At 39.7% G+C, this 25,591-nt stretch overlaps 1 protein-coding gene, 1 long non-coding RNA gene and 1 other non-coding gene across 3 annotated transcripts in view; 2 read left to right on the top strand and 1 right to left on the bottom strand.

Moving 5' to 3' along the window:
- LOC130680998 (uncharacterized) overlaps positions 1–25,591 on the top strand; it is a 94,428-nt gene that overhangs the window by 47,101 nt on the left and 21,736 nt on the right. The window lies entirely within an intron of this gene.
- The window catches only part of LOC118913145 (uncharacterized), a 93,604-nt gene that overhangs the window by 62,526 nt on the left and 5,487 nt on the right, over positions 1–25,591 (bottom strand). The window contains 4 exon segments of the mRNA XM_036886906.2: positions 10,099–10,200; positions 17,254–17,265; positions 17,268–17,420; positions 23,912–24,103. Coding sequence (XP_036742801.2) covers positions 10,099–10,200; positions 17,254–17,265; positions 17,268–17,420; positions 23,912–24,103 — 459 coding nt within the window.
- On the top strand, positions 13,752–13,858 carry LOC118913205 (U6 spliceosomal RNA). The gene has a single exon (XR_005025122.2). It is a non-coding gene; the product is annotated as a U6 spliceosomal RNA (small nuclear RNA).

Below are 25,591 nucleotides of genomic sequence, written 5' to 3'. Positions count from 1 at the left end.
CACTTTCGGATGTTGAATAAAACCCTAGGTTAACTATATATTGTCCCATTTCTGCTACAGTAGAGATGCTTCTGCTTTTCCTATTGAAAAACCTCAGGGACTCTTAAATACAAAGTCATTTGCAATGCAAACACTTTGATGTGTTTCACATTTGAATGATGAGATACAGTTAACTAACTTGGTTCAACAGTTGGAACAGTATCAGAAATTAAAGAAATCATAACATTTTATTCAACTACATTTAGTTATTTTATCTAGAAAGACAGACATGAAAAGAATGTCAAGGTTTGGGATATTTTGCAAAAATCTGCTAAACTTATAAAGTAAGGCCTGCTTGGTTTTTACAGGATAGTGTTTTTCATTTTCCTTATGAATTCTTTTCTTTGTTTAAGACTAATCTTGTGAAGTCAGAGGTAGAAAGGGGAGACTAGGGCAAAGGGAAAAAGGAGAGAGAGAGAAAATGGACAGAGGAGGAGGGAGGAGAGGAGAAAGTGGGGTGGGAACGTGTGAAATATCCATGAACACATTCCGGTATTTCCTTAAAGCTGGATTTCTTTTAAGACATGGTAAAAAATCAGAAGCCACTTGATGTTTAAAAAGCTGCCTATCTTTGTGCCTATACAGAAAGAATTAAGCCCACAATTATATTTTGTTTTTGTTAATTGAAGAGCACTAAGGGGCCAATTAAGTTTGACCCTGGACAAAATTTGCAGTCTTTATCTTTTGTCACTTAAGTTTTATCACCACATTCTTCTTCTACTCTTTCTCCACTTGTTTGGGGTCCACCCTTCCACCCCAAGTCCCACCAAAATTGGGGCAAACTTCCTCCCTTCCCCAATCATTAAGGGAATTATTTGCTAAATAGCCTTTGTATATTTGATTAACTGATCAAACTTTAATTGAAATTTGTTCACATCAAAGTGAAAGTACATCCATGCATTTGCATTTTAATATCTGATTATAAAATAGAAGGCTTTTTCCCTGGATGAAAGAATTTTCGGCTTAATAACTTGGCCCTTTTCTTTTCTGTAAGTATTTTGGACTCTAATTGAAATTTTTTTTACCAAAAAAAAAAAAGCAAAAACAGCTACTCTTTTAGAATTTTAATTGAGAAACATCTATAGGTTAATTTAAGGAAGAATTGACATCTTTAAATGTTCAGATTTACAAATGATATACATGTTTTTCCTATTATTAATTAAATTTCTTTCTGTATTTTATTATTTTCAAAGTAGTATTCACCACACCTTTTTTAGAATCAATTTTTGTTTTGTTCTATTGCTATCAATTTGCTTTTTTTTTTTCTTCCCAAGACTTTCTATTCCATACCCTGAAGGGCCCCCACCCATAAGATGGCGAAATTCCTGCTTCTCTTCCGGGTCTTTGGTTCCCGCCGGCGCCACTTGAAGCCCAATCACCCCTCGCCCCCCTAATCCCAGCACCTAGCCAATAGCCACCAGCCCCGTAGAAGTGACACCACAATCACCCCATGCCCCTTCCTATATAACCCAGCACCTTTCCCTAATAAAGCGGAATTCTCTGGTGAATTGCTGCTGTGTGTTGCTCCTTTCCTTTCATTGGTGCCAAAACCCGGGAGACGGGACACCCCAACTGGGCCCCATCTTCCCCCTTCCCCCCGACACCAGCAGCAGCTTGCCCTCGTCCTCTTTTTCCGGCGCTGGCTCCTCACACTCACCACTCCTCTCTGGCCTTTGGGTAAGTTTTCCCCCAGAGCGGGCCATTCTTCCTGAGCTATCGCAGCGCCATTGACCGCAATCATCCAGCAAGGCCCTAATGCTCGGGGACGAGGGGGGAACTCTCCCCGCCTTAGGCCTTCACGGCTGCGGCGGACCCTCAGGCCCCTCCTCCGACAGCCATAAACGAGGTGACTCCTTTGCGGATGAGAACGCTCCCTTCCCCCCCTCCTCCTTCCACCGAAAATTCCTTCTGCCGAAAACTCCTAGTACTAGGTACCTCGGACCCCGGCACTCTGCCTTCTGAGAGGAGTCTGGGTGACGACCCACACTTCCTAAGAAACCGACTCGTATACGAGTTCCCGCAGACCCCCAAGGATCATCGGGGACGCCCTCTGTCTCCTTGCGGTCTGCTCCCAGTCCGAGGATCTCCTTCGTCTTCCCCTGTTTGTCTCCTTCTCTGTCCTTTAGCCATGGGAGCCTCCTCATCCTCCCTGGAAGTTCACCTCTTGAATGCCTGCTCAAGCATCTAGCCACCCTCTCCCTGACGCCTGATATAAAACCAAAACTTCTCCGCAAATACTGCTCCCAAGATTGGCCGACATACCCCCTAGACAATAACAACCAATGGCCCGCAGGGGGAACTCTTGATCCTGACATCACTCGCGATCTCTTTAACTACTGCCAGCGCCTGAAAAAATGGAAGGAGATTCCCTATACCGAAGCTTTCTGCCTCCTCCTCCCGCCTCCCTCGCCGCCGCCGCCTCCTCCTCCCCCCGTCTCCCCCCAAGTTCTCCTAGCCTGCAAGCCGTCTCCCCCACAAAAGCCTCCCGTTCACTCCCTTCCCCCTCCTCTCCCACAACAGCCCCTCCCCCTTCCTCCACCACCATCTCCTCCTCCACCTCACCCCCCTGCAGATCAAGCCTGAGCCTTTCAGCCCCCCTCCAACTAATTTCCAGGAGCCTCCTCTGTCTTTGCCCCCATCACCTGTTTCTCCCCCACAGACTGAGCCAGAACCCTTCAGTCCTCCTCAGACTCGGTCCCGAGGGCCTCCCAAAATTATTGCCCCCCTCCGGGTGGTAGCAGGATCCGAAGGCATCGTGCGCGATCACGTCCCTTTCTCCTTAGGAGATTTAGCCCAACTGGAGAAACGCCGAGGTTCCTTTTCCACTGATCCCACGACATATATCAAAGAGTTTCAATGGACCCTCCAGTCATACAGCCTCACACATCATGACATTTTCATGCTCCTGGCCAATACCCTCCTTCCTGAAGAGCGCAGACGAGTTTGGGACTTCGCCCAAACGCACGCCACCAAAACCCACAGGACTGACCCCACCTATCCCCCTGGCCCCACCGCTGTCCCCAAACAAGACCCACACTGGGATTATAACACCGCCGTGGGTCTCCGCTCTCGAGATATTTTTGCCTCCTGCTTAATAACAGGTCTGAAAAAGGCAGCTCGTAAAGTAGTCAATTTTCAAAAGCTCCAAGACATAATTCAAAGGAGGGAGGAGACTCCCTCTGAGTTCTTAGACAGACTCACTCAAGCCCTATTACAGTTACCAGCCTGGACCCAGAAACGCCTGACTGGAGACATGTCCTTATGACATACTTCCTAGCTCAAAGCTACCCCGACATTAAAGCTAAACTCAAAAAATTAGAACAGGGCCCCGCTACCCCGCAGACTGAGATCCTAACAGTGGCCTTTAAAGTCTTCCATAACCGCGAGGAGGAGAAAGGACACCGTAAACAAAAGGCTGATCAGGCCAATTTCCAAATGTTGGCCCAGCTTATAAAACCACAACCTGGGCACTTCTCTACAAACAAGCCCCCCCCAGGAGCTTGTTTCAAGTGCGGACAAGAAGGACATTAGTCAAGGGCTACCACCCCATGCCCCAGATGCCACAAAAAGGGCCACTGGAGGTCTGATTGTCCAACCACCCGAAGGGGAGGCTGGACGAACAACCCCCATCCTAAGCCCGCCGTAGTGGGGCTGGCAGAAGAAGATTGACGGGGCCCGGGGGCTTCTCGCCCGACCATTTCCATCACCAAACAGGAGCCCAGGGTTACTTTAATAGTAGACGGTCGCCCCATCTCCTTCCTCCTAGATACAGGAGCCACCTTCTCAGTCTTGCGAGAATACCGGGGCCCTACCACGCCTGCCATTACTCCTATAGTCGGGGTAGGAGGTAAACAGATTTTCCCATTAAACCGCCCCCCTTTTATGCACAATCCAGGACAATCCCATACCTTTCTCCCACTCCTTCCTGGTTATGCCCCAGTGTCCCATCCCCTTACTAGGACGGGACATCCTTTCTCTCCTCCATGTTTCCATAACTATATCCACTCCCACAGCCCCCAGTACCCCCTTTCTGATGGCCCTCATAGCCGACGACCCCCCTCTACCCAATGAAAGCTCCAGTTCCGCCCTCATACACCCTGTAAATCCCAAAGTTTGGGACATTACAAGCCCCTCCATGACTCTATGTCCTCCTGCCTCTATCAAATTACATAACCCCTCTCAGTATATCTGTCAGGCCCAATACCCCCTAACCACTTCAGCCCTCATAGGCCTCCAACCCATCACTCAAAGTCTTTTAAACAAAAATTACCTCAGACCCACTCACTCCCCGTTTAATACCCCCATATTAGCTGTTAAAAAAACCAACGGATCTTTCCGCCTTTTCCAAGACCTTTGCCTCATTAACATGGCCATCGTCCCTATCCATCCCTTAGTCCCAAATCCATACACCCTTTTATCGCAGATCCCTGCCTCGGCCTCCCACTTGTCAGTCCTAGATCTCAAGGACGCATTTTTTTTCTATCCTTCTGGACCCCTCCTCCCAAGATTTTTTTGCCTTTACCTGGACGGACCCATACACAAGACATTCTGAACAACTCACTTGGACAGTTTTGCCATAAGGCTTCCGAGATAGTCCCCATATTTTTGGACAGGTCCTAGCTCAGGACCTCAAACAGTTTCATCATGATCACTCTGAGTCCACCTTATTACAATACGTGGACGATCTTCTACTCTGCAGTCCCTTGTGGGAACAGTCTCAACTTGACACTGCCTCCGTACTTAACCTTCTAGCTTCCAGAGGTTATCGAGTATCCCCTGTCAAAGCTCAAATCTCTTCCCCTTCTGTCGCTTACCTCGGATTTCTTCTATCTCAACAAAGAAAGTCCATTACCTTAGACAGAAAACGGCTCCTCTCTGACCTGCCCGTTCCCAAAACCAAGACAGAAATCCTTTCCTTTCTAGGCCTGGCTGGGTATTTTAGAGCATGGATCCCTAACTTCTCCCTGTTGACAAGACCCCTATACAACCTCAGCAAGGGCCCCCCTGAAGAACCATTATCCTCCTCACCCCGACACTCCTTCATTGAGCTCCATGGAGCCCTTGTGGAAGCCCCAGCTCTCCATCTTCCTGATTTGTCGAAGCCCTTCTCATTATACATTCATGAGAGGTCCAGTCAAGCTCTAGGAGTCCTAAGCCAATATTATGGCCCATCCTTTGCCCCAGTAGCTTATCTTTCCAAGCAATTAGACCCCACAGTTCGGGGATGGGCCCCCTGCCTACGGGCATTAGCCGCTGGACATCTCTTGCAGAAGGAAGCTCATAAACTGACATTCGGGGCGCCCCTTACCATTCTGTCCCCACATCACCTAAAGGATCTCTTAACCTACAAAAGTTTACAGACTCTCCCTCCCTCCAGACTCCTGACCTTACTGTCCTCTTTCCTCCAAAATCCCGTTCACCCCCTTTGCCATCCATACCCGAATCATGACTTTTTCCTCCTTTACTGCTCCCTCGCTCTCTCTCGCTTTTTTCCTCATTCCTATTGTCTTCCCCGCCACACCAGCCTCCTTTGTATGGCGATTCAAAGTCAGACAGAATTACACACAGCATCAAACAAAAATTACTGCCCTCATTGCCACATGAGACTGCCCTCTGAAAGGCTGCTCCGAGCCTTTATACCTCCACTTTCCTCCCTCCACCGAAGTGTTCACTAGCAGCTACCTTTATTCTCCCTACCTCTGCTTCCTCTATGACCAAAAACAAGCCTGTTGCAGGCGATGGCCAGACACCTACAGGGATGTCCCTACTGGTCTTGCGCCATTCACTACATGGGTAACTCCCGGTACCCACAGTATTACTCCTCCAACCCATTCTCTTCAATACTAACAAACCCCTTCCTCACCTGGCTTTGGCCCATTGCAGGCCCTATAATAATCATTCTTCTTGCCTGTCTCTTCTTACCTTGTATAGTAAAGTTTGTCAAATCCCAAGTCGGTAAAATCTCTAATCAAACTTTCAACCAGCTTTTACTCAGGTACTACCAGCTTTTAGCCACAGAAGATCCCTCACCCTCACGTAACCTCCTCACCACACACTGAGACGGACCCCTCTCTCCGCTGGAAACTGTTCCTGGAAACAATGGCCACAGACGCCTGGCTTCTGGCACCCGTATCCTCTTGGCACCATTAGAATCAACAAGTCCTCGACCTATGGTTACAGGGAACCTTCATTGATTTCCAACCTGAAGAAGTCCACATCTACTCGTCCTTACTGTGGGGAGTCCTATCAACCCTTTTCTCCCGGTCCTCAAGCCCTCACTCCCTTCTCCGCCCCCGTTCAGCAGGAAGCAGTCAGAGAGAAAGCAATGTCCACAACCCCATAGAGGAGAAAGGGGGGAATGAAGGGCCCCCACCCATAAGATGGCGAAATTCCTGCTTCTCTTCCGGGTCCTCGGTTCCCGCCGGCGCCACCTGAAGCCCAATCACCCCTCGCCCCCCTAATCCCAGCACCTAGCCAATAGCCACCAGCCCCGTAGAAGTGACACCTCAATCACCCCATGCCCCTTCCTACATAACCCAACACCGTTCCCCAATAAAGCGGAATTCTCTGGTGAATTGCTGCTGTGTGTCGCTCCTTTCCTTTCATACCCTATATAGGGGTCTTAGATCTGTACTGCCCAGACATACCTTCAAATGAACCTGCTTGGTGGATTGTAATTCAGTGAAATCCTTCAACTGCCATGCTTTCTGATCATCTCACCTCACACTGAGGGTACCTTCTCCCCAGGAAACACTGTTTCCAGTCAGTGACCAAATTTGGAGGGGGTACTGGAGCCAGGCTGTTTGGGCCAATGCAGAACTTCTTGAACGGACTCTTTGCTTTGGGCCTTCCCATTAGCCGGTCTCCGAGCTTCTGTTAGAGGTTCTGCTCAGAATTTCTCAGAGCTACCCTACAGTTTCACCTTCTTCTTACCCAGTCCTGCTGCCTTCCCTCTCCTTTCACACATGCCAGACTGAAGTCTCTTCTGCCCACCTAGGCTATCTTTCTTTTGTCTGTCAGTGATTTCCTCTAATCTTTTGCACATCTGTTTTCACATTGGTGTTTGTTTCTCAAACTACAGGAACTGAGAAAAGAGGATTCCTTCTATTACTGTAAATAAATTGGCATCTGTTTCTAATTTACTAATATTTTTTTAAGTCATGAGAAGGTGGGAGGACTGGCCTTCACTTGGAAAGTAAGGAAAGGCCGAACAGGTAAAAATCTGAAGGTGTAAAGGTGGGATTTCTGATGAACAGAAAATAGTGAAGAAGACAATCCATACTTGCAAGCCTTAGGCAAGCTCACCCTGGGGGAGGAGAAAAATTCTAGATTGAATAAGAATTCAGAAATTGTGATTATTACCCTAGGCTGACATGTAGTTCTATGATAATTAGACTGCACTGGACTTTTAATGACAAAGCAACAGAACTTTTATTGCCTGAGACAGCCTACAAAAGTTAAGATGGTCAATCCCAGAACTTACAAAGAGTGCGGAAGAATGGGTCTGAAAGGTAAGCTTAATAAAGAGTATTAAGAAAAAGTTATTTTACATAATACACTGACTGAGTCCTGCTCAACCATGAACAGTTCAATATTTGGGACAATATCAGTTCAACTATGTAGCTAAGAAAAACTGATATGATTTTTAACGTTTTGAGTATTTTTCTTAACAGTTGAGAATAAACTGGGTCAAATTAAGTTATGAAAGGCAATTCTTTGTTAAAAATAGTATGATTTTTAAAGAACATGATTACATTGAAGTACAGTTAAATCAAGAAGAGACACAATACCACCTTTGTGTACACTAAATGATGTTTCATTCGTTTGTGTGACTTGTTTATCACTCATTGGTTGCAGAGTGACACTGTGTCAGTATGACTTGAGGCTGAGAGGTTGTAGAGGTTCTGAGGTTCTCTCACATCTTCTCCATCTCTTCATTATGTGGTGGCTTGGAGAAGGGCAAGAAGCATTATTTCATCCTCAAGTCTGGGGGTCAGCGGGGCAGGGGGCTTGTTTCCTAGTAACTCAGGACAATGCCCTTCCCCTTGCTTTTGGCTTAAGTGAAACAGCTCACAGTGGACCCCAGGGGACACAAAAACATGAGGACATCTGAAGGTTAAAGCCAGTCCCCTCTTTCTTTATAACTCTGATGTGCAGTGGTCAAGGTGGAACTACAGAGATTGTTTTGAATCCAAACGGGAAGCTTGTAACTTCAAGGAAGTCTGAGTCAAGGGGCTGAAAGGAATTGTACCTTTGATGAAATAATTGAGCAAAAGAAATCAAACACCTGTATTATCTCAGAACCTCTAGCTTCTGTGAGTCAATCAGATCCCTTCATTGCTTAAACCACTTTGAGTCAGATTTATTATTAGTTGCAGCAGAGAGTTCTAACTGATATAAGACATAGGGAAAGAATTCTGGTTGTAGAGATAGAAATTCTTAGATCTGAATCCGAGAATTTCCATGATATACCTATATAACCTTAAGCAAATAGTTTAACCAATTTGAGCCTTAAAATGTTGATCCCTTAAATGGAAGTGATAATATCACATTTCAAGTTATATTGTATAGGTTACATGAGAACTTTCATAAAATACCCTGCTCATAATAGGTACCCAATAAACATGAGTTTCTTTCATACTTAAAGTAGATTTAATTTCTACTCTGATATTATAAAGTAAATTTCTTTCTTTAGAGACATCAATGTGTGTGAAATAGGTATATTGGCTACTTAGTATTTAAATATTCTCCTCAGGCCTACAGGAGACTAAGCCTCTACATTATACAAAATCTGTGTCATTGATCACCTGCCATAAATGATAACCTATTAGAAGTTTCCTTAGGACAGGTCCTAAAACTTAACTTCCTTGCTAGGAATGTCTCACATTCTGTCTAATTCAATGTTATTTTCCTCTATTTCCATGCATTGAGAATTTGTTAGAAAATTCCATTCTTCTAAGAATAGGTGGTTGTCTGGGCACACTCTTTCCTACCCACGGGGCACACTCACTCCTACCACTGGAGTGCCAGGCTAGGAGACAACACGCTCGTTCACTGCAGCTGTCACCCACCCTGGCCTTTATCAGAGCTGAGTAGCCATCTGCTTCTTTACAGATATGAGAGCAGATTCCCAGTGGAATCACAGAACACATAACAGAGGAACACCTGAATGCTGACAAGCAAAGGACAATGAAATGTGCCCCTGCGTGACAGTGACACCAGAGAAGGGATTAGGGCACCAGGGTAAAGTAGGAAAGGTTATAATCCTCACAGGCTGTACTTCTTCCTTCTTCTCAGCCTCAGGTGCCCAGGGTTCCTGCAGTTACTCAACAAGCATTTTTGGAGTCATCTGTTCTGTTGCCTTTGGGGCACTGCACACAGTATTGAGGATAAAATGAGATAAGATACAGTTTCTGACCTTGGGGAACTCACAGTCCGGGTGTGGGCTATAATGTAATTCAGAAACCTCCTAGTGGCCTGGGCCACCCTCTGTGATGTCCTCATTATGCCTCCCCTAATGCACCATATTGGGTGTGGATATCTTTATCTTATATTCCTACCATCCTTAGTGTTCTGGCTCCAATTTTTTTTCAAAGCATTGATCTCAAATTATTTTCAGGTTTAGATTAGAGAGGAAGGAATCTTACTTTCATTAGGCATCTGCTAATTCCTAATTGCCTTGTTAGAAAATAAGGCAATCTAAGAAACTGTAAAATAAATAATTTAGGGGGAATGGAACTTCTCCCAGAAATTGAGTACTAATAAACTGGCAGCTGCCTAGTCTAGTCATAAGACTCTTATCTCCAGAGCATGAGCCCATCACTATTGATGTAGGCAGGGCTCTTCTTCGAGGAGGACTTGCCAGCAGGAAAACATGTTCTTTAAAAAAAATTTGATCATGATGTGAGTGCTTGTCAATCATTATGAGTTTTTAACAGAAATTTAGAAAGTTCTATTGCTTTACAGAAAATATGATACTGAAGGCTACTTAGTATATTGTGTGGGGCTTGAGATAGTTATTTTGGTCTGAATTAAAGCTGCTATAGGGACACAACTTACTAGCATCCACTTCAGTTACTACAATGGGTTTGGAGAATTGAATTTGGAATCCCCAGGGATAATCACCAGTTCCTTTGATTGGCCTCACGGTCCGCTCGCGAACTAAAGAGGAAGCAAAGAGAGCATTCTTTTGAGTTAATGTTTAGATACTATAAATATGATTATAAAACTAGCTTGGTATTTATTGCTTGTTTATTACATGCCAGACCTAAGAAAAATGTTCTAAGCACTTTACAAGTATTATCTAATTTAATCTTCACATCAGTTTATTAGGATTATTCTGTTTTTCAAGAAAAGCAAACAAGCACAGAGAGACTAAACTTGCCCGAGTCACATGGTGAGTAAAGGACAGTGCTTACTACCCTGATGAAGCATTAACTCTTAAAAGGCAGCTGAGCCTTACAGGTCGGAGTCACTTGGATCTGTAAACAATGGGATATTTATTACAAGGTTATACCTGGAAATAAGAAAACAGAATCCTTAGCTGTATACTTAGGTCTTACAGGAACCCAGGAAAGCCTGAACAACTGAGCTCTCAGAAAAAAGAGGGGCAGCAGGGCCTTGCAGACATTTTAACTGTTAGGTTTGTGCTGTATTGAAGGTGAAGAATTCCAGAGACTTAACAGTAAGAATTCATGGCTTTTTACATTAGTCCAAAGATCTTTAATTAAAATGGCCCAGCAATTTCCCAGGCTGCTTTTTGATGTATCTTTCCCCTTTCCTCCCATTACTACCTGCATACCATGTTTTCTGTATGTAGATAGAGATAGATACACATAGGTACATGTGCACGCGCGCGCGTGTGTGTGTGTGTATGCATATTTTTTCCTCCTAGCTCCTGCTCACTGACAAGTTTGGCTTATTCATAAAGTTCAGCTCATTCATGGGCCGTCTTGACTTCTCTCTACCTTAAGACATTTTCACTTCTGTGCTCACTACCAAGAGCATTTTCCCAGTTTGAATTCCTGAAAGAGAGACTCTTACAGGTTGAAACCATCTCTGCTCATAACTCTGGGCCTTTACTCTTCAGAGATGAGGAAAGGGTATGATTCCAAGGCAGAAAACATGTCTCTGCAAGAAGGATGATTCCAGTAAAGGAATCTTTTCTTCTATAGTATATTTACATCATGCTTTTTCTTTATGTAAATGTATATACCTGACTTATGCTAGAGTACAAATTGAAATAAAACATCTAAAGGGCTTATGTGATCTCAGAAGGATCCATTTTATGTGCTAACAAAGTTATGTAATGAAGAATGATAACAGAAGTCTTCAAAATATTGAGTATTTAGTTGGATTTAAGGTCAAGTTCACCAGAAAGAAGTACTAAAACAATACTGAAGGATTTAATCAGTCCTCAGCAACTAGGTTGGCATACTTAAGTGGTTGAATTTTTTCCTATATGTTAATGAATATCTAAAAAGTATAAAGAATAAATCATAAAAAAATATAAAGATAAACTTCCTGAGCTCTTGAAGGGAATTATTAGCAATAGACCTATTGTTAGGTTTCTGGGAAGGAGTCAGGTAATTAATTATACAATAAAAATGTTGATCTATTAATAAAGGTAGAGCAATTTAACACCTTAAAATTATAATTTAATAGACTCCCCCTTCATTAAAAAATAGGAATACATTAGAATTTATGGGTAATATATCTTGCTGCTTCTTTTCAACCTTTCTTTTATATTTCTGTATTTCACTTATCACTTCTCAGATGGATTTAGATCTTCCTCCAGGTTAGAGATTAAAGACATTTCTTCTTTGTAAGGTTGCTTCCTCTTTAGGTCCATATTCAAAGACTGTTAGAGAATGCCTAACATAGGCAAAAGATGGATAGAATTAGAAGCAAGCAAGAGGTCAAAGGATCTTGAGAACTTAAAACGATTGACTTAATCATTTTGTTTTGAGTAGGAAAGGACCTTAGTCTAGCTTCCCACCTGGTGATGAATAGTCCTTGCCATCTCTGGCAGATAGTTAGGGTGGGTGAGTCCCTGATCCTTGGAAAGGTATTATTATTATTATCATCATATACTTAAATTATCTTTTGCAGAGTTTGTAAGGAAATTTGCCATTATTTTATTAAATTTTCTCCCAGATAATCTGAGAAATCAATGGTTTTTAAAGTTATGTTTCCTATAAGAAGTGACAAAGATAGTAAAAGGTTAGGTAATCTGTCCAAATGTACTTGAATGTGACCACCTTCTTGGTCAGCTAGGGAACAAAAATATCTGATAAAAACAAAGAAAGCATCCCTGTCTTTAGTGATCTGTTGTAGCCTAATAGCAGTTATTCATTCAGAAACATGTACCGAATATCTATAATGTGCCCAAGGGTTTTCCTATGTACTAGGACTGTAGTGGTGAAGATAGACAAGAGGCTTTTTCTCATGGAGTTTACATGCTAGACCCTGGCTGCTAAAATTGGCAAATATTCAAAGAGAGGAAGGATAAACATTCTTCATGTGGATTCCTGAAGGAATGTTTATTTTCTGAAATGCTGGAAGAAAATACAGTGTTTTTCTGCTGTTGAAACAGTATCAGGAAAAGCATATCACGTAGCTGGGCTGGTATTAGTGCACTCCAGCCCTAAAATTTCATGCTCTGCTCTATGCTCCTGGGAAGGTCTGTCATTTGTTAATACAATTCCCTTTTGGCAGTCATTTTGTATGACTGGACTGAACTTTCTGGATCTCAATATAATTTAAGGAACAGAACCAGGAAATTCAATGACACAGTAATGAATATTTTAACAGCCCACAATCAGGACAAAAAGAAAATCAGAAATCCTATTTGACCTCTGTAGAAATCATTTCTAACATCTCCACTTGTCAAAACTTTGTGCTCCCTCTAGGTCACCCTCTGATACTATCTTTTGCTTTTGACAGATTGATTACCCAACTGACATTTGTTTAATGGAGTACTTTTACTGTGTTGATTCTAATCAAGTCATGTTTGTTGTTTTGTTTTCATATTACATGAGACAGTTAAGATAGCTATTGCTTGCAAGGCTGTGGTGGTGTTTTTTTTTTTTTTTTTTCAGTCAGGCAAATTGAGTGTCAACAATTTGTGTGAGTGAAAGTATAAACAATTAAAGTCTTTAAATGGTGAGCTCAACTGTAGCATTCTCCTGTGGGAGAAGAGACAGACAAAATGTTTTGCAACATGTTTCCCTCCCATTCTAAAGACAATTTTCTCATATTTTAAGATTTATAGTCCTGGTTTCCCTTGCCACTGTCTGGTGGATAATCTACGAGTGCCACACAGCTACTGAAAAGCCACAAATGAATGTTATTGTCTTTCCAGAAGCTGTGGGCACATTTTCAAGTAATTTATCTCCCCAAATAACACTTTGCTGGAATAATTTTCTTAGATGTAAAAGTTCAAATGAAGAGTAAATATTTCCATAAATATAATCTCACTTATACATTGAAAATACCCTAAAATTTTCTTGTAGTTCTAGTAGGATACCTTTGTAGTGATGCAAACCTTTATGTATTTCTCTAATTTATAAAAAAGCTCTTCTAGAAAATAAAGGATTGGGTTTTTTTTAAGTGTAAAATGTGTTTTCACTGAGATATATATTAGTATTGCAGTATCTTTAAAATGCTGTTAGGTTAGTAAAGATAGTTTTCAGTTTAAAAATGAATCATCTGTGCTTGCTTCGGCAGCACATATACTAAAATTGGAACGATACAGAGAAGATTAGCATGGCCCCTGCGCAAGGATGACATGCAAATTCGTGAAGCATTCCATATTTTTATCAGAAAAACCCAGAAAAAAAAAATGAATCATCTGCAGATATGAAGAGACAATTCTCCAAAGGAGAAATTCAGATGGCCAACAGACACATGAAAAGATGCTCCACATCACTAATCATCAGGGAAATGCAAATTAAAACCACAATGAGATATCACCTCACACCAGTAAGGATGGCCAGCATCAAAAAGACTAAGAACAACAAATGCTGGTGAGGATGCAGAGAAAGGGGAACCCTCCTACACTGTTGGTGGGAATGTATATTAGTTCAGCCATTGTGGAAAGCAGTATGGAGGTTCCTCAAAAAACTAAAAATAGAAATACCATATGGCCCAGGAATTCCACTCCTAGGAATTTACCCAAAGAAAGCAAGCTCTCAGACTCAAGAAGACATATGCACCCCTATGTTTACTGCAACACTATTTACAATAGCCAAGATATGGAAGCCACCTAAGTGTCCATCAGTAGATGAATGGATAAAGAAGAGGTGGTACATATGCACAATGGAATACTATTCAGCCATAAGAAAGAAACAAATCCTACCATTTGCAACAACATGGATGGAGCTGGAGGATATTATGCTCAGTGAAATAAGCCAGGCAGAAAAAGACAAGTGCCAAATGATTTCCCTCATTTGTGGAGTATAATAGCAGCAGACTCACAGACTCTAAGAGACTAGTGGTTACCAAAGGGAAGGGTTGAGGGAGGGTGGGTCGGGAGGGAGGGAGATGGGGATTGAGGAGTATTATGTTTAGTACACATGGTGTGGGGGGTCACAGGGAAAACAGTGTAGCACAGAGAAGGCAAACAGTGAATCTGTGGCATCTTCCTACACTGATGGACAGTGACTGCATTGGGGTATGGGTAGGGACTTGATAATATGGGTAAATATAGTAACCACATTGTTTTTTCATGTGAAACCTTCATAACAGTATATATCAGTAATAACTTAATAAAAAATTTTTAAAAAATGAATCATCTGCCTCTAACCAACCTTTCCTCCCAATCTCCATCTTCTATTGATCTCTTAATATCACATAGTTAAAAAACATATGCATCTGGTATATGTAACACTTCAAGTCTTAGTAACAATAAGAAAGAACAAGTAGCACATTCTTCTGTTGAGGTTCAGTCCAATAAATAATATCATGAAACTCACTCATAATGTTTAAACATATTTTCTTTGTTTATTTTTGTTGTTATTTTTGTTTTTTTAAGTGTATGTTACATAATACACACAACATATATGAATTTTTTGAGCAAAATTAAATATTTTCTCTTTCTTTAACCCATGTGAATAACAGTGAATCAACAAAATAAAAAAATGTTTGTTTTTTGACAATCAGAAGCAGTTGCAGAAATGGTGATACTTGTACTTTCTTACAGATATTATATATCAGGTGTCAGTCAAGATACTGTGAAGGAAGAATTGTATTTTATTCATCTTATGTTCTCAGCTGCTTGCCATAGTCAATAAATATTGTCAATTTAGTAAGTATGTTATGTAATAGAAATTATTTATAATTTATATAAAATATACCTGCATATAATATACACATATATATAAATATATAATATTCAGCCAAAATTCTCATAAAAATTAAGCAAAATAAAGGTAGGAGACAGAAGGTAGTCAAGATGGTGATAAATAGCTTGTAATTTTCACATATATAATTTTATTTTCATTTTATTATAATACTGTAAGATAGGCAGAGAGATAATAACAGTAAGTGACTATTATATAAGAGATAATAATTACGTAGCTGATAAATTACTGAATAGTACTGAAATCCAGACACTTTTATTCATTCATTAAATAAATATGTATTGATGAAGTAGGCATTGTATTGGTGCTTAGAATGCATCAGTAAACAAATAGACAAAATGAACAAATGAACAACTAGACCCTAATCCCAAAAATCTTGCTGTTAGTCTGGTGTCCTTTCCTTATACCATCCTATTGCTCAAATAGGAAATATAGACAATTAAAAAATATATATTATTCCTGGATCCTTGTCATCTATTTTAATTTTTAAAAATTCCACTCTGAATTCTTTAAGTTTTAGATTCATAGTCTCATGCTTGCTTTTCAATGGATGGTTAAGTCTAATTCATTAATATTATGATATGAATATAAATACATTTTCTAATTGCACAAAATACAAACCTTATATTGTCTAATACATGTACACAGGAACTCATTTAGATCTACAAATTATTCTCATTAAAATCCTCCAGTGCTGAATTTCTTATTTATAAGAAAAAATTAAGAAAGGCTATATTTTACTCGAAAACAAATGATTTCTTACATACAATTAATCTTGTCTGTATAGATGAGATTAAGATAAAACTAAGCACATTTTGATGCCTATACAGGAAATGACAAGAACTTCCATATAGAATCTCTCATATACTCATACCTGACACTTCTCTGTGTATCTTTAGCAACTTTCTCTAGTGCTTGTACCATTGTAGGCATGGTGTTTGTTGAATGCATGATTGTATAATTAATTTTAAACATTATTTTCAACTTGAATCTTTGCTTGCTTGAGTTAAACTGTTTATTATTCATCAAGGTTATTTGTTATATCAATAAAACAGAGTGTTACAGAAGCTCTACACCTTAAAGTTTGCAGCCAAGACTGGACTGAAATAATTTCACATGCTGAAACTTGTGACAGAGGTGTCTTTTTTTCTTTTTTAATCATTAAGTTGTTATTGCATTAGGGAAATATACATAGTGTTAGTAAACTAAAAATTAATGTCATAAAAAACATCATGTAACTATTAGAATATTAATGAAGTTGATAATAACACATGGAAAACATTCATATTGTTAAAAGAAGGTATAATTATTCAATAGTTAAATGTAAAGAGCAGGCTGTAAAATCTTATATATCAAACTATATACCTGATAATATCAAAAGACACATTTCATGTATGTTTAAAAATAGGACTAATGTATAATAAAAAGACAATGCAGAAACAATAAAATGGTTATATTTCAGTGTTAGAACAATAAATGATGATTTGTTACTTGTTTATACTCTCCAGTAAATTTAAAAAAATAGTATTTTTTACTCATATATGAAGAAGACTTGACTCTTGCTACATTAATCTTTACTCCAACTTTGGAATTGCTACTCTGTGTTTGAATGAGCTCTTAAGACAGTTACTTTAATAGTTTCCGATTTTTTCACAATATTAAGAAATACATTATGTGTGTGTGTGTGTGTATATATATATATATATACATATATATAGGATACATATACTACTCTCCAAATACTCAAATACTCCACCCACTGGATAAATCTGCAGACTTGAGATACTTGCCTAGGGCCAGGTTACAGGTTCTCTAAGACATATTTGTTTTACCATAATTGTAGAGTCCTTACCAGCTACTGGCCAGGCTTTTTACTAAGACATCTGGGACTGTATTCAGGATTCCCATCATCCCCTTGGAAAATCCATGCTGCTGAATGGAAATTCTCCGTGTAGAATCCTTTTTCCTCAAGATTAACTCGAAAGACAAGATCCACAGAACAGCCATCTTCTGACGTGACTGAAGAGCAGGAAAGGCGATAACATGAAGTATGCTTTGGTGAGAAAGAAGGTGTGTGCGCACTGATGGCCGTGGTGAAAGGCACCAAATGTGTGGGTGCTGAGTCTATACTAAAGGCAGTGTCACACTCGAAAACAAGGAGCTAAGTTTGTTAGACATTCTCTTAGGAAGAACTTATATAGACCTAAAATATTACTGATAAAATAGGCAATGCTTAAAGGCCTATGGTTGGGAAGCCAGTATACTAGAGACAGCACTATAAATCCTTTGTTGAAGAAAAATATGGAAAAAATAGTTGTTTTTGAGACATATATATATTAGTATTTTGGGGGTCAAGAGGAAGCCACATAAGACTAAGAATTAGCTTTAGAATCCCTTTCAAAATTCCAAGCACAGGGGAAAAAATCACTATTGTCTCTGTGTGCTTCAAAGAAGGCACTGCAAAAGCATACATTCCTAGGAAACTTACTGTACTTACATGTAGAATAAAGTACACAGGGAGGCATGTAATGTTTCATCACAGTTTCATTCATAGCAGTTTAGGGTTCTGTGCATTTGGGAGTCTCTTGGATAGTGTATAAGGCTGTGCCAGTTGAGGAAATGAGATTGCATTTTTATATTACCATCCAAGTGTTTCTTTGTGGCCCTGTTAGGTAGTTGAAACCTGAATAAAGTGATGTTCCAAGTCTTTCAGTCTTTCAAGGGTGCAGAATTAAGAAACACCATTTCAAAACCAAAATGGAATTCTATGAAAAGTATAAGGGCATTTCTCAACTGTCATGAAGAGCATGTAGTTTGAACACAGAATGTTTCTTAACAATGAAACATGTCTTTCAGTTTCTTCTCACATACTACAGTTGCTCCCACGCCTAACTCTTACAAATGGTAGGTAAAACCTCTTCCTTTCACCCTCATCCTGTCCAGCAGAGACCAGCTGAACTTCTGCCAAAGTCTGTTATATAAAGCCCCTGGGAAGAATGGTTCTGTTCTCACTGATTTTCTCTAGAGAATCAAATAATTCCTAATGGTTCTTATCCTTGCCCCTGCATTTCCACCTTTGTTCTCCTTCTACTGGTCTGAAGAGCATAAATGTTAGTTGTTGCCCTGACATACAGATAAATGCAACAGGAGGTTTCTAGCTCATATATTTGTTTAACTTGTGTAGAAATGGTCAAGGGTGGTATGGTAATAAAGGATGCGACATTATGGTCTCTTGTGGATAGTCAAAAACAGAGCCCAAGTATCTTTAATGCTTTCTTGTAATTTTTATTTTGTACATCAAATGAAATTTAATTAGTCACTTGATGCTAATCCACAGTTTAAATGGTTTCACGTGCATTCATTCACTTATTACCCATTTACTGAGTTGAATTAATTTAAAATCTTTTGTCAAGCGCCAAGTACAACTTTAGGCATGATGGGGACAGAAAGCTGAGTAAGATATGGGATTCATAATGAAGTAAGAGAGTTCAGAGGAAGGAGAGAGTGATTCTGGCTGTAGGGAAGGGTAGGATTAATGGAAGAATATAATTAGACTGGACCTTAAGGATTGGGCAGTTTCTATAGGAAGACTGGGTTGTGGGTAAACATGGTATCGACAAGTGGCCTGCAGCAGAAAGTGGGGAAGATAGACCAAGTTGGTTGCATAAATACAATTTTGGTGTGTGAGATAAAGGGGATGGCATGTAGGTATATTATATAATGATAAAGTTGGACTGTAAGTGATATGAGAATGTTATGGGTTGCTTATTGGAATAAAAATGCTGTAAACTTTAGAATTAGAGTACTTTAACTCAGTATATAGGATATTTTCTTCCATTCCAAAATCCTTTGCAAATTTTTGTATTCATTTTTTAAAAATAAGTCTGAGTGTGATATTTGACTTTAAATGGTAGGAAAATTAAACCAAAAAATTATAACAATTTATTAACCTGTCTTTCTGAGCTTTAAACCTAAATCAAAGCTGCTTCCTACATAGTTCTTGCTAAAGTTACAGAAGCCCTAAAAGATTTTAAAGTAATAAAGTATCTTCCCTCATTTGATTTATATCTTATATCCTTGGTCTTATATTCAGTTATATTTTAATATTTATGAATATAACATACACAGATTCCTGGGCCCACAGAAGTATTTTATTATTATATTTTTTCCTGAGCAGTAGCTGTCCATGTTGATATGCGATCATGCCCTTATCACGTGAAAGTCTGAATGTGGGTCTTTAAATTTCAGTGGTCTTTGTTTTTATCAGCATGCATGAGACTGCTAATGCAGCTCACTTATTTACAAATAGATTTGATTAAGTGGATGAACAGTTCTCTGTTCATTCAGTTACCAAGGCAAAGTTAATCAACACACTCTTACATAAATTGAGATATAAAATTTGTGTTAAATTCCAGGGAGGCTGTAAACCGCACACCAGCTGCAGCTTTGAGATGCTAAATTTCTCCACAACTGCCCTGTGGAAATTTGAGCCAAATAAAAAACAAATCCAAATGAAATGTGTCTTTGTCACCCAAACTTTGTCACCAACATTTGGCTTGCTACATGAGCCTTCCAATAAATGAAACTTTAAAACAGAATGAGCTCTTAAACATGCTTGGTATTACTGAAATTACATTTGCACTTCTTTGCTCTTGAAAAATTTATCAAAACGATAAAATACTTTCAGGTGACTGTAGACATTATCATATCTCTTTCATTCCACCACTGTATTAATTGAAGATAATAAAAAAGTAGTATCTTAAAAAGTGAGACCCTGTTTGGACTTTCCCAGAGAGAGACCAGGATCAAGTATGAATGATCCAACCAGAGGTAGTGAGCATGGGCTCCAGGTCAGACTGTCTGGGCTTGAATCCCAGCTCCACCACTACTTACGCTGAGTGACATCGGACAAATCGCTTGTCCTCCCCATGACTCAAATTCCTCATTTGGTAAAGTGAAGATGAAAATACAGTACTTCACTCATACTGTTGTTGGCAGAATTACTTAGCTAATATAAAGCTCAGCATAGTAAGCCAATGTAAATGTTAGCTCTTTTTATTAGAAACAGGAGTTCTTTTGCCCGCCTGCCTTTCTCATTCTCCCTCTTTCTGTGTCTCTTCCCTATCCACTCTTCTTCTTTCTATGCAAACTAATGTTTGGAAAACACATTTCCATAACAACTTTTATAGTTGAATGAAAAAAAGGGAAATACTATCAAGTATCTTCAGACAATTAGACCCAAATTCTTGCCACATCTGTTTGTGATACAGGAGCCATTTGAGATTATAAAAATCAGAGTTCCATTTTGCAGGCCATCCTGACTTCAGTTTACAGCCTTCAAGTTATTTACCTGGTATGCCTTAGTCAGCATTCCCTACAGCTTAGATGGATTGATCAACTGTGTCCACATACATAAATATGTCATTCCTAATGTCTTTTCCAGTTATTATGTAGGAAGTCAGAGATGAGTGAGATTAACAGACTGAGAAACACCAGCTGTAATGATGCTCGATAAAGCCGTCAGGTTTTAAGTCATGGATTAGTAACATATCTTGACTCTCTAAATGAGATAAAATTTAAACCACACATTAAACAATGCTAGCTCCAGCAGCTCTTAGTGAATTGCAGTCTCTACTGAAAAGTTACCAGAGAAATACAACATACCTTCTGAGTGTCTGTAGCTTGGATAAACTGAAAAAATAGAATGGCAGACACTTCAATTCCCTCATGTCTAATGTGAAACAAATTGCTAGTATAAATTTTCATTCAAAACAGAACTCATCCCAAAGAAAACACAATTGCTGTTTTAATTAAAATGCTCATGTTAGTTTGGCTTGAATTTGAATTTGTGTAAGTCATACAGCTGATTCCTGTGTTGTTTCAAGTGTGTACTGGCAAATGTTTAACAAGTGACTTTCCAAAAGGGGAAAAAAGTGCCCTGATTTGAACTGTTTGCCAATTTCCATTGTATAAATATTCCCACTGTGGCCAATTTCAAGCTACCAATCTGATGTTACCTTCAATGTTGGAAAAAAATGTACATTGGCTGTGGTGAGCCACTGGTGAGCAGATTCCAGTACACCTAGGGTTGTTTCTTTTTCTCAAGAAATGCAGAGTAGACACAAATGTCTAAGAGCACCAGGAGTGGAGCATGTGCCTGTAAAACAAAGGATGAAATAGACCTGGACTGAAAGGGTCCAGGGAGCTGAGAAACACAGTGAACTAGAAGGAACTGGTCTTTCTATGTTAGAAGGAACTGAAAACTAAAGAAAGTGGTGCCTTTTTCTATGGCACATGCAGATCATCTGTGGTTAATCAAACAAACTTTCCATTCAATCTAATTTTTCAGTTTGGATCAACCATAAATTGTTTCAGGTAATAACAGAAACTATTGCTATATGTAATAAATTTTGTTTCTTGTATTTCCTTACATATAACAAAATTGTTTTTTCCTTGGATTCCTCCTTCTTAGTTTTTAAGATGGGTAGATTCTGTTTACTGGAGTTTTATCAATATGTAGTATTGGTAATATTTGATCATGGCTGTAATTTGAAAAGAGAGCACTGGTGTGTCATAAGGTCCTGGCGTGAAATAGATGATACACTCAGATGAGTAATTTGAGGAGAGTTAAAAACACTTTCACAAAGTGTGGACAGGATTTAAGGAAATCAGGTATGATAGAGTGGGATTAAGACTGGTCTATCTAAGACTAAAAGAGTAAGGGCAGGAAGCAGATACCACTTACCAGAACCCAGAGCCACAAAAAATAGTGAGATCAGGGCTGCTTTCTAGGAATGTGACTTGAGGGACACAACAGCCCTTGACACACCACAAGGAAAGATCTGGGGCAATAATACCAGAACCTCACTCCCTTCATTCCCTTTAGGCTCCTGCTGATCTTCCCTATTGGTCAAATTCCACTGGAAGCTAGGGGCCAATTGGCCCCTTGATACAGTCCATAGAGGTAAGACTTCGGGGCAAAGAGTAAGGTGGAGAAGGTAGAAGAGGAAGCAAGAGGGGCAAAAGAAAGTTATCTGTAGACATGGGTTCAAGAGAGTGGAGTAAGCACAAACTCTGTCTCCCATTTTGATAGGAGTGCTGGAAAGCATATATCTGGATGGGTCCTAATTCCTGCAGGGTCTTTTACTTTATGGACACTATAATGAGTTCAGTTACACAATGTAGAAGCAGGGGGTGCAGCTGAATTTTTTCTGCATAATGTAAGAGAGGCATTTCAAAGGCCAGAGGAAAGTCAGGAAGGAGATTGATGCTGTGTGTGTATGTAGCACAGTGTGTGTGTTAAGATTTATAGATGTACTTGAAAGCAAGAAGGGAATTCTCAAGTAACTGGGAAATACATGAAATCCAGAATCAACTTGTAAGCCATGGAGTGAAATCACAGCACAGGATGTATGTGAGAAAGTTCTTTTTTCTATTGAAATATATTTGACATATAACATTTATAAACTTAAAATGTTAATTTAATATATTTATACACTGTAATAGGATTGCCAGTGTCCCAATAATTAGCACCTCTATCATGTTATGTAATTATCCTTTCTTTTAGTGGAATAAGTTCTGTCTCCTAGCAAGTTAGATGATGATAATACAATATTGTCTACATTCACTGTACTATACATTTTATCTCTAGAACTCATATATTCCTTGTAGCAAATTTGTGCCCTTAAACAACATCTGTCCTATCCCCCCATACCCATCCTTTGGTAACCACACCATTTTACTCTGTTTTTACGAGGTTGGTTTTTTAGGTTACACATATATGGTATCATACAGTACTTGTCTTTCTCTGTCTGACTTATCTGTGAGAAAGTTTTGATGCAGAATGGTGGGAGCATCGCCAAGAGTGAGGACCCAGGGGCTAGAGAGGCCCCGGGTGCAACAACAGGGTGGGCAGTTGGAGCTCTAGGGCAGAAACTGCAGGTAGTCTGATGTTTGCACATCCCTCACTTTGAACACCACCATGGGTGAAGTAGCATGACTAGGCTCCCTGCTCTTCCCACTAAGGGAAGGTGACCTTGCCTGAAATAATCCCTTCTGTTCTTTTGCTAATAGCTTCTTGCCTCACCCTCCTTCCTATAAAACTTTCCATTTTGTACAACTCCTTGGAGCATCTCTCTTCTTGCTGGATGAGATGCTGCCTGATTCATGAATTGCTTAATTAAACCCGTTAGATTTCAGATTTACTTAGCTGAATTTTGTTTTTTAACAGAACCCTGTGGTTAGTTATTTCAGTTTATGAAGAGAAAAGCAGCCTTAGTAGGCAGTTGTATGTTTTGAAGGAGGTAATTTACCAAGTTGGGATTCCTTTGTGGATAATAAAGGGTTGATTATTCAAAAAGATCTTCTGTATAAAAGGATATAGTCACCATATTACCATGTTCAAATAATAGAATTTGTATTTTGGAGATAAGAGGGAGGAGGCCTGACTGAGTTTCAGTAAGTTGCTGCCTTTGCTGTGGCTCTGGAAAAGAAGGTGATTGTCTACTCACCAGATCCTTCAGTGATGCTGCTGGCAAATGAACTTCCCCCTGCTGAGCTGCATCTTTTGCCATCTTTGAATTGCTGCCTCTTCCTGGCCCACTGGTCCATTGCTTCCTCCTGGGAACCATCACTGACCCTTGTACCTCTTGGAGCCAATTCCTCAGATAACTTGTGGAGGCTATTTATTTCCAAATTCCAATCTAGATTAAATCACATTAAGTATGAGAGTGAGACACATTTCAAGATAGAAACAGAATCACTATAGACTAGAACTAGAGTAACTTCATTCAACTCCTTCATGATTCACCTTCTAAACTTGTATTACTTTTACAAAAAGAACTATATAGATTTAAAAATAGATTTAAATAGGAAAGAGGGTGGGGCACCATGTATTGCATCAGTTGCATTCAGTTCAGCAGATTTCCTTGCCACCAGCAGTATGTCTGATACTATATTAGTTACTCTGGAGGAGCGAAGTAGAAGTAAATTGTTAGTTATGTCTCCTGAATTCTCCATAAGAAAACAATACATTATCACCTGAATTATTTAAATTATAAATTAGGGTAATGAGTTTATTAGTGAACTTAAGTCCTTTATGTTTTGACTTCTATGAATCACAACTATACACATTTCACTATACTTTTATTGGTGCATGTGTGCAAAATGAGGAAAAGAGGAAAAAAAGCCAAAATGCATAAAGGCTTTGATAATTTTATATTTGAATAAATAGCAACTTGAAATACTTTATATATTTCCAAATTGCCACCTCTGTCATCACAAGCTGTGGGACTATGTATTAATTAGAAAAAGAAAATTACAAATAAACTAATTGCAATGCAGTCAAACTAAGAAAATAACTAAAAATGCAAAATAAAAGAAAACCCAAATAGTGGAGCATATAAACCTAGAAAGTAATTTGATAAGTTAGAATTGGTTAAGACTTACTTGCTTTAACTTTTTGAAAAATCCATGCCCTCATGACTGCATTCATTCAGCAAGTAGTCATTGAGTGCCTACACTACAGGCAAGGGACTGTTCTGGTGCTGTGGATATAGTAATGATCAAAGCAGAAAAAAATCCATGCCCTCATGACTGCATTCACATAACAAATAAACCAGTAAAATACACAGCATATTAGTGAGTGAGAAGTGCTAGGTATAAAAGTAATGGAAAAAGGGTAGAGTGTGCCTGGATTGGAATAGAGTGCTCAGATGGCAATTTTAAAATGAATGAGGAAGCCTCACTGAACATGTATCACAAGAGCAAAAATGAGAGCGAACCATGGAGACATATCAAGGAAGATGGCCTAGGCAGTGGGAACAGCCCAGCAGAGGACCTGGTGTGGGACCCATATGGCTGAAACAGAATAATCTGGGGAAAAGGAACAAAGTGGGGAGGGAGAGAGTTGTAGGAACAACCTTTGGATGAACCACAGTACGCAGGTCCCGGTAGCTGGATGTGTTCACCAAATGGAACAATTTCAAGGTCTAGTGAAGTGCAATATCAGTTTGGGGAGGATTCCAAATTGAATTATTGATCTTTTTAAGGAAATGTCTTGCTGGGAGAGGCAGCCCAGCAAGGAGTATGTTGGCAGGGGAAGGTGAGCCAGCCTGGAAGACATTCACCCAGGTGAGCCTGCATCTGCTCTGGGAGACACACATGCTTTTATTGTAGATCTGCCTCTTGCA

Source organism: Manis pentadactyla, chromosome 2, assembly GCF_030020395.1.
Source record: "Manis pentadactyla isolate mManPen7 chromosome 2, mManPen7.hap1, whole genome shotgun sequence".
Taxonomy (NCBI): domain Eukaryota; kingdom Metazoa; phylum Chordata; class Mammalia; order Pholidota; family Manidae; genus Manis; species Manis pentadactyla.
This window is presented reverse-complemented; position numbering and strand designations above follow the sequence as displayed.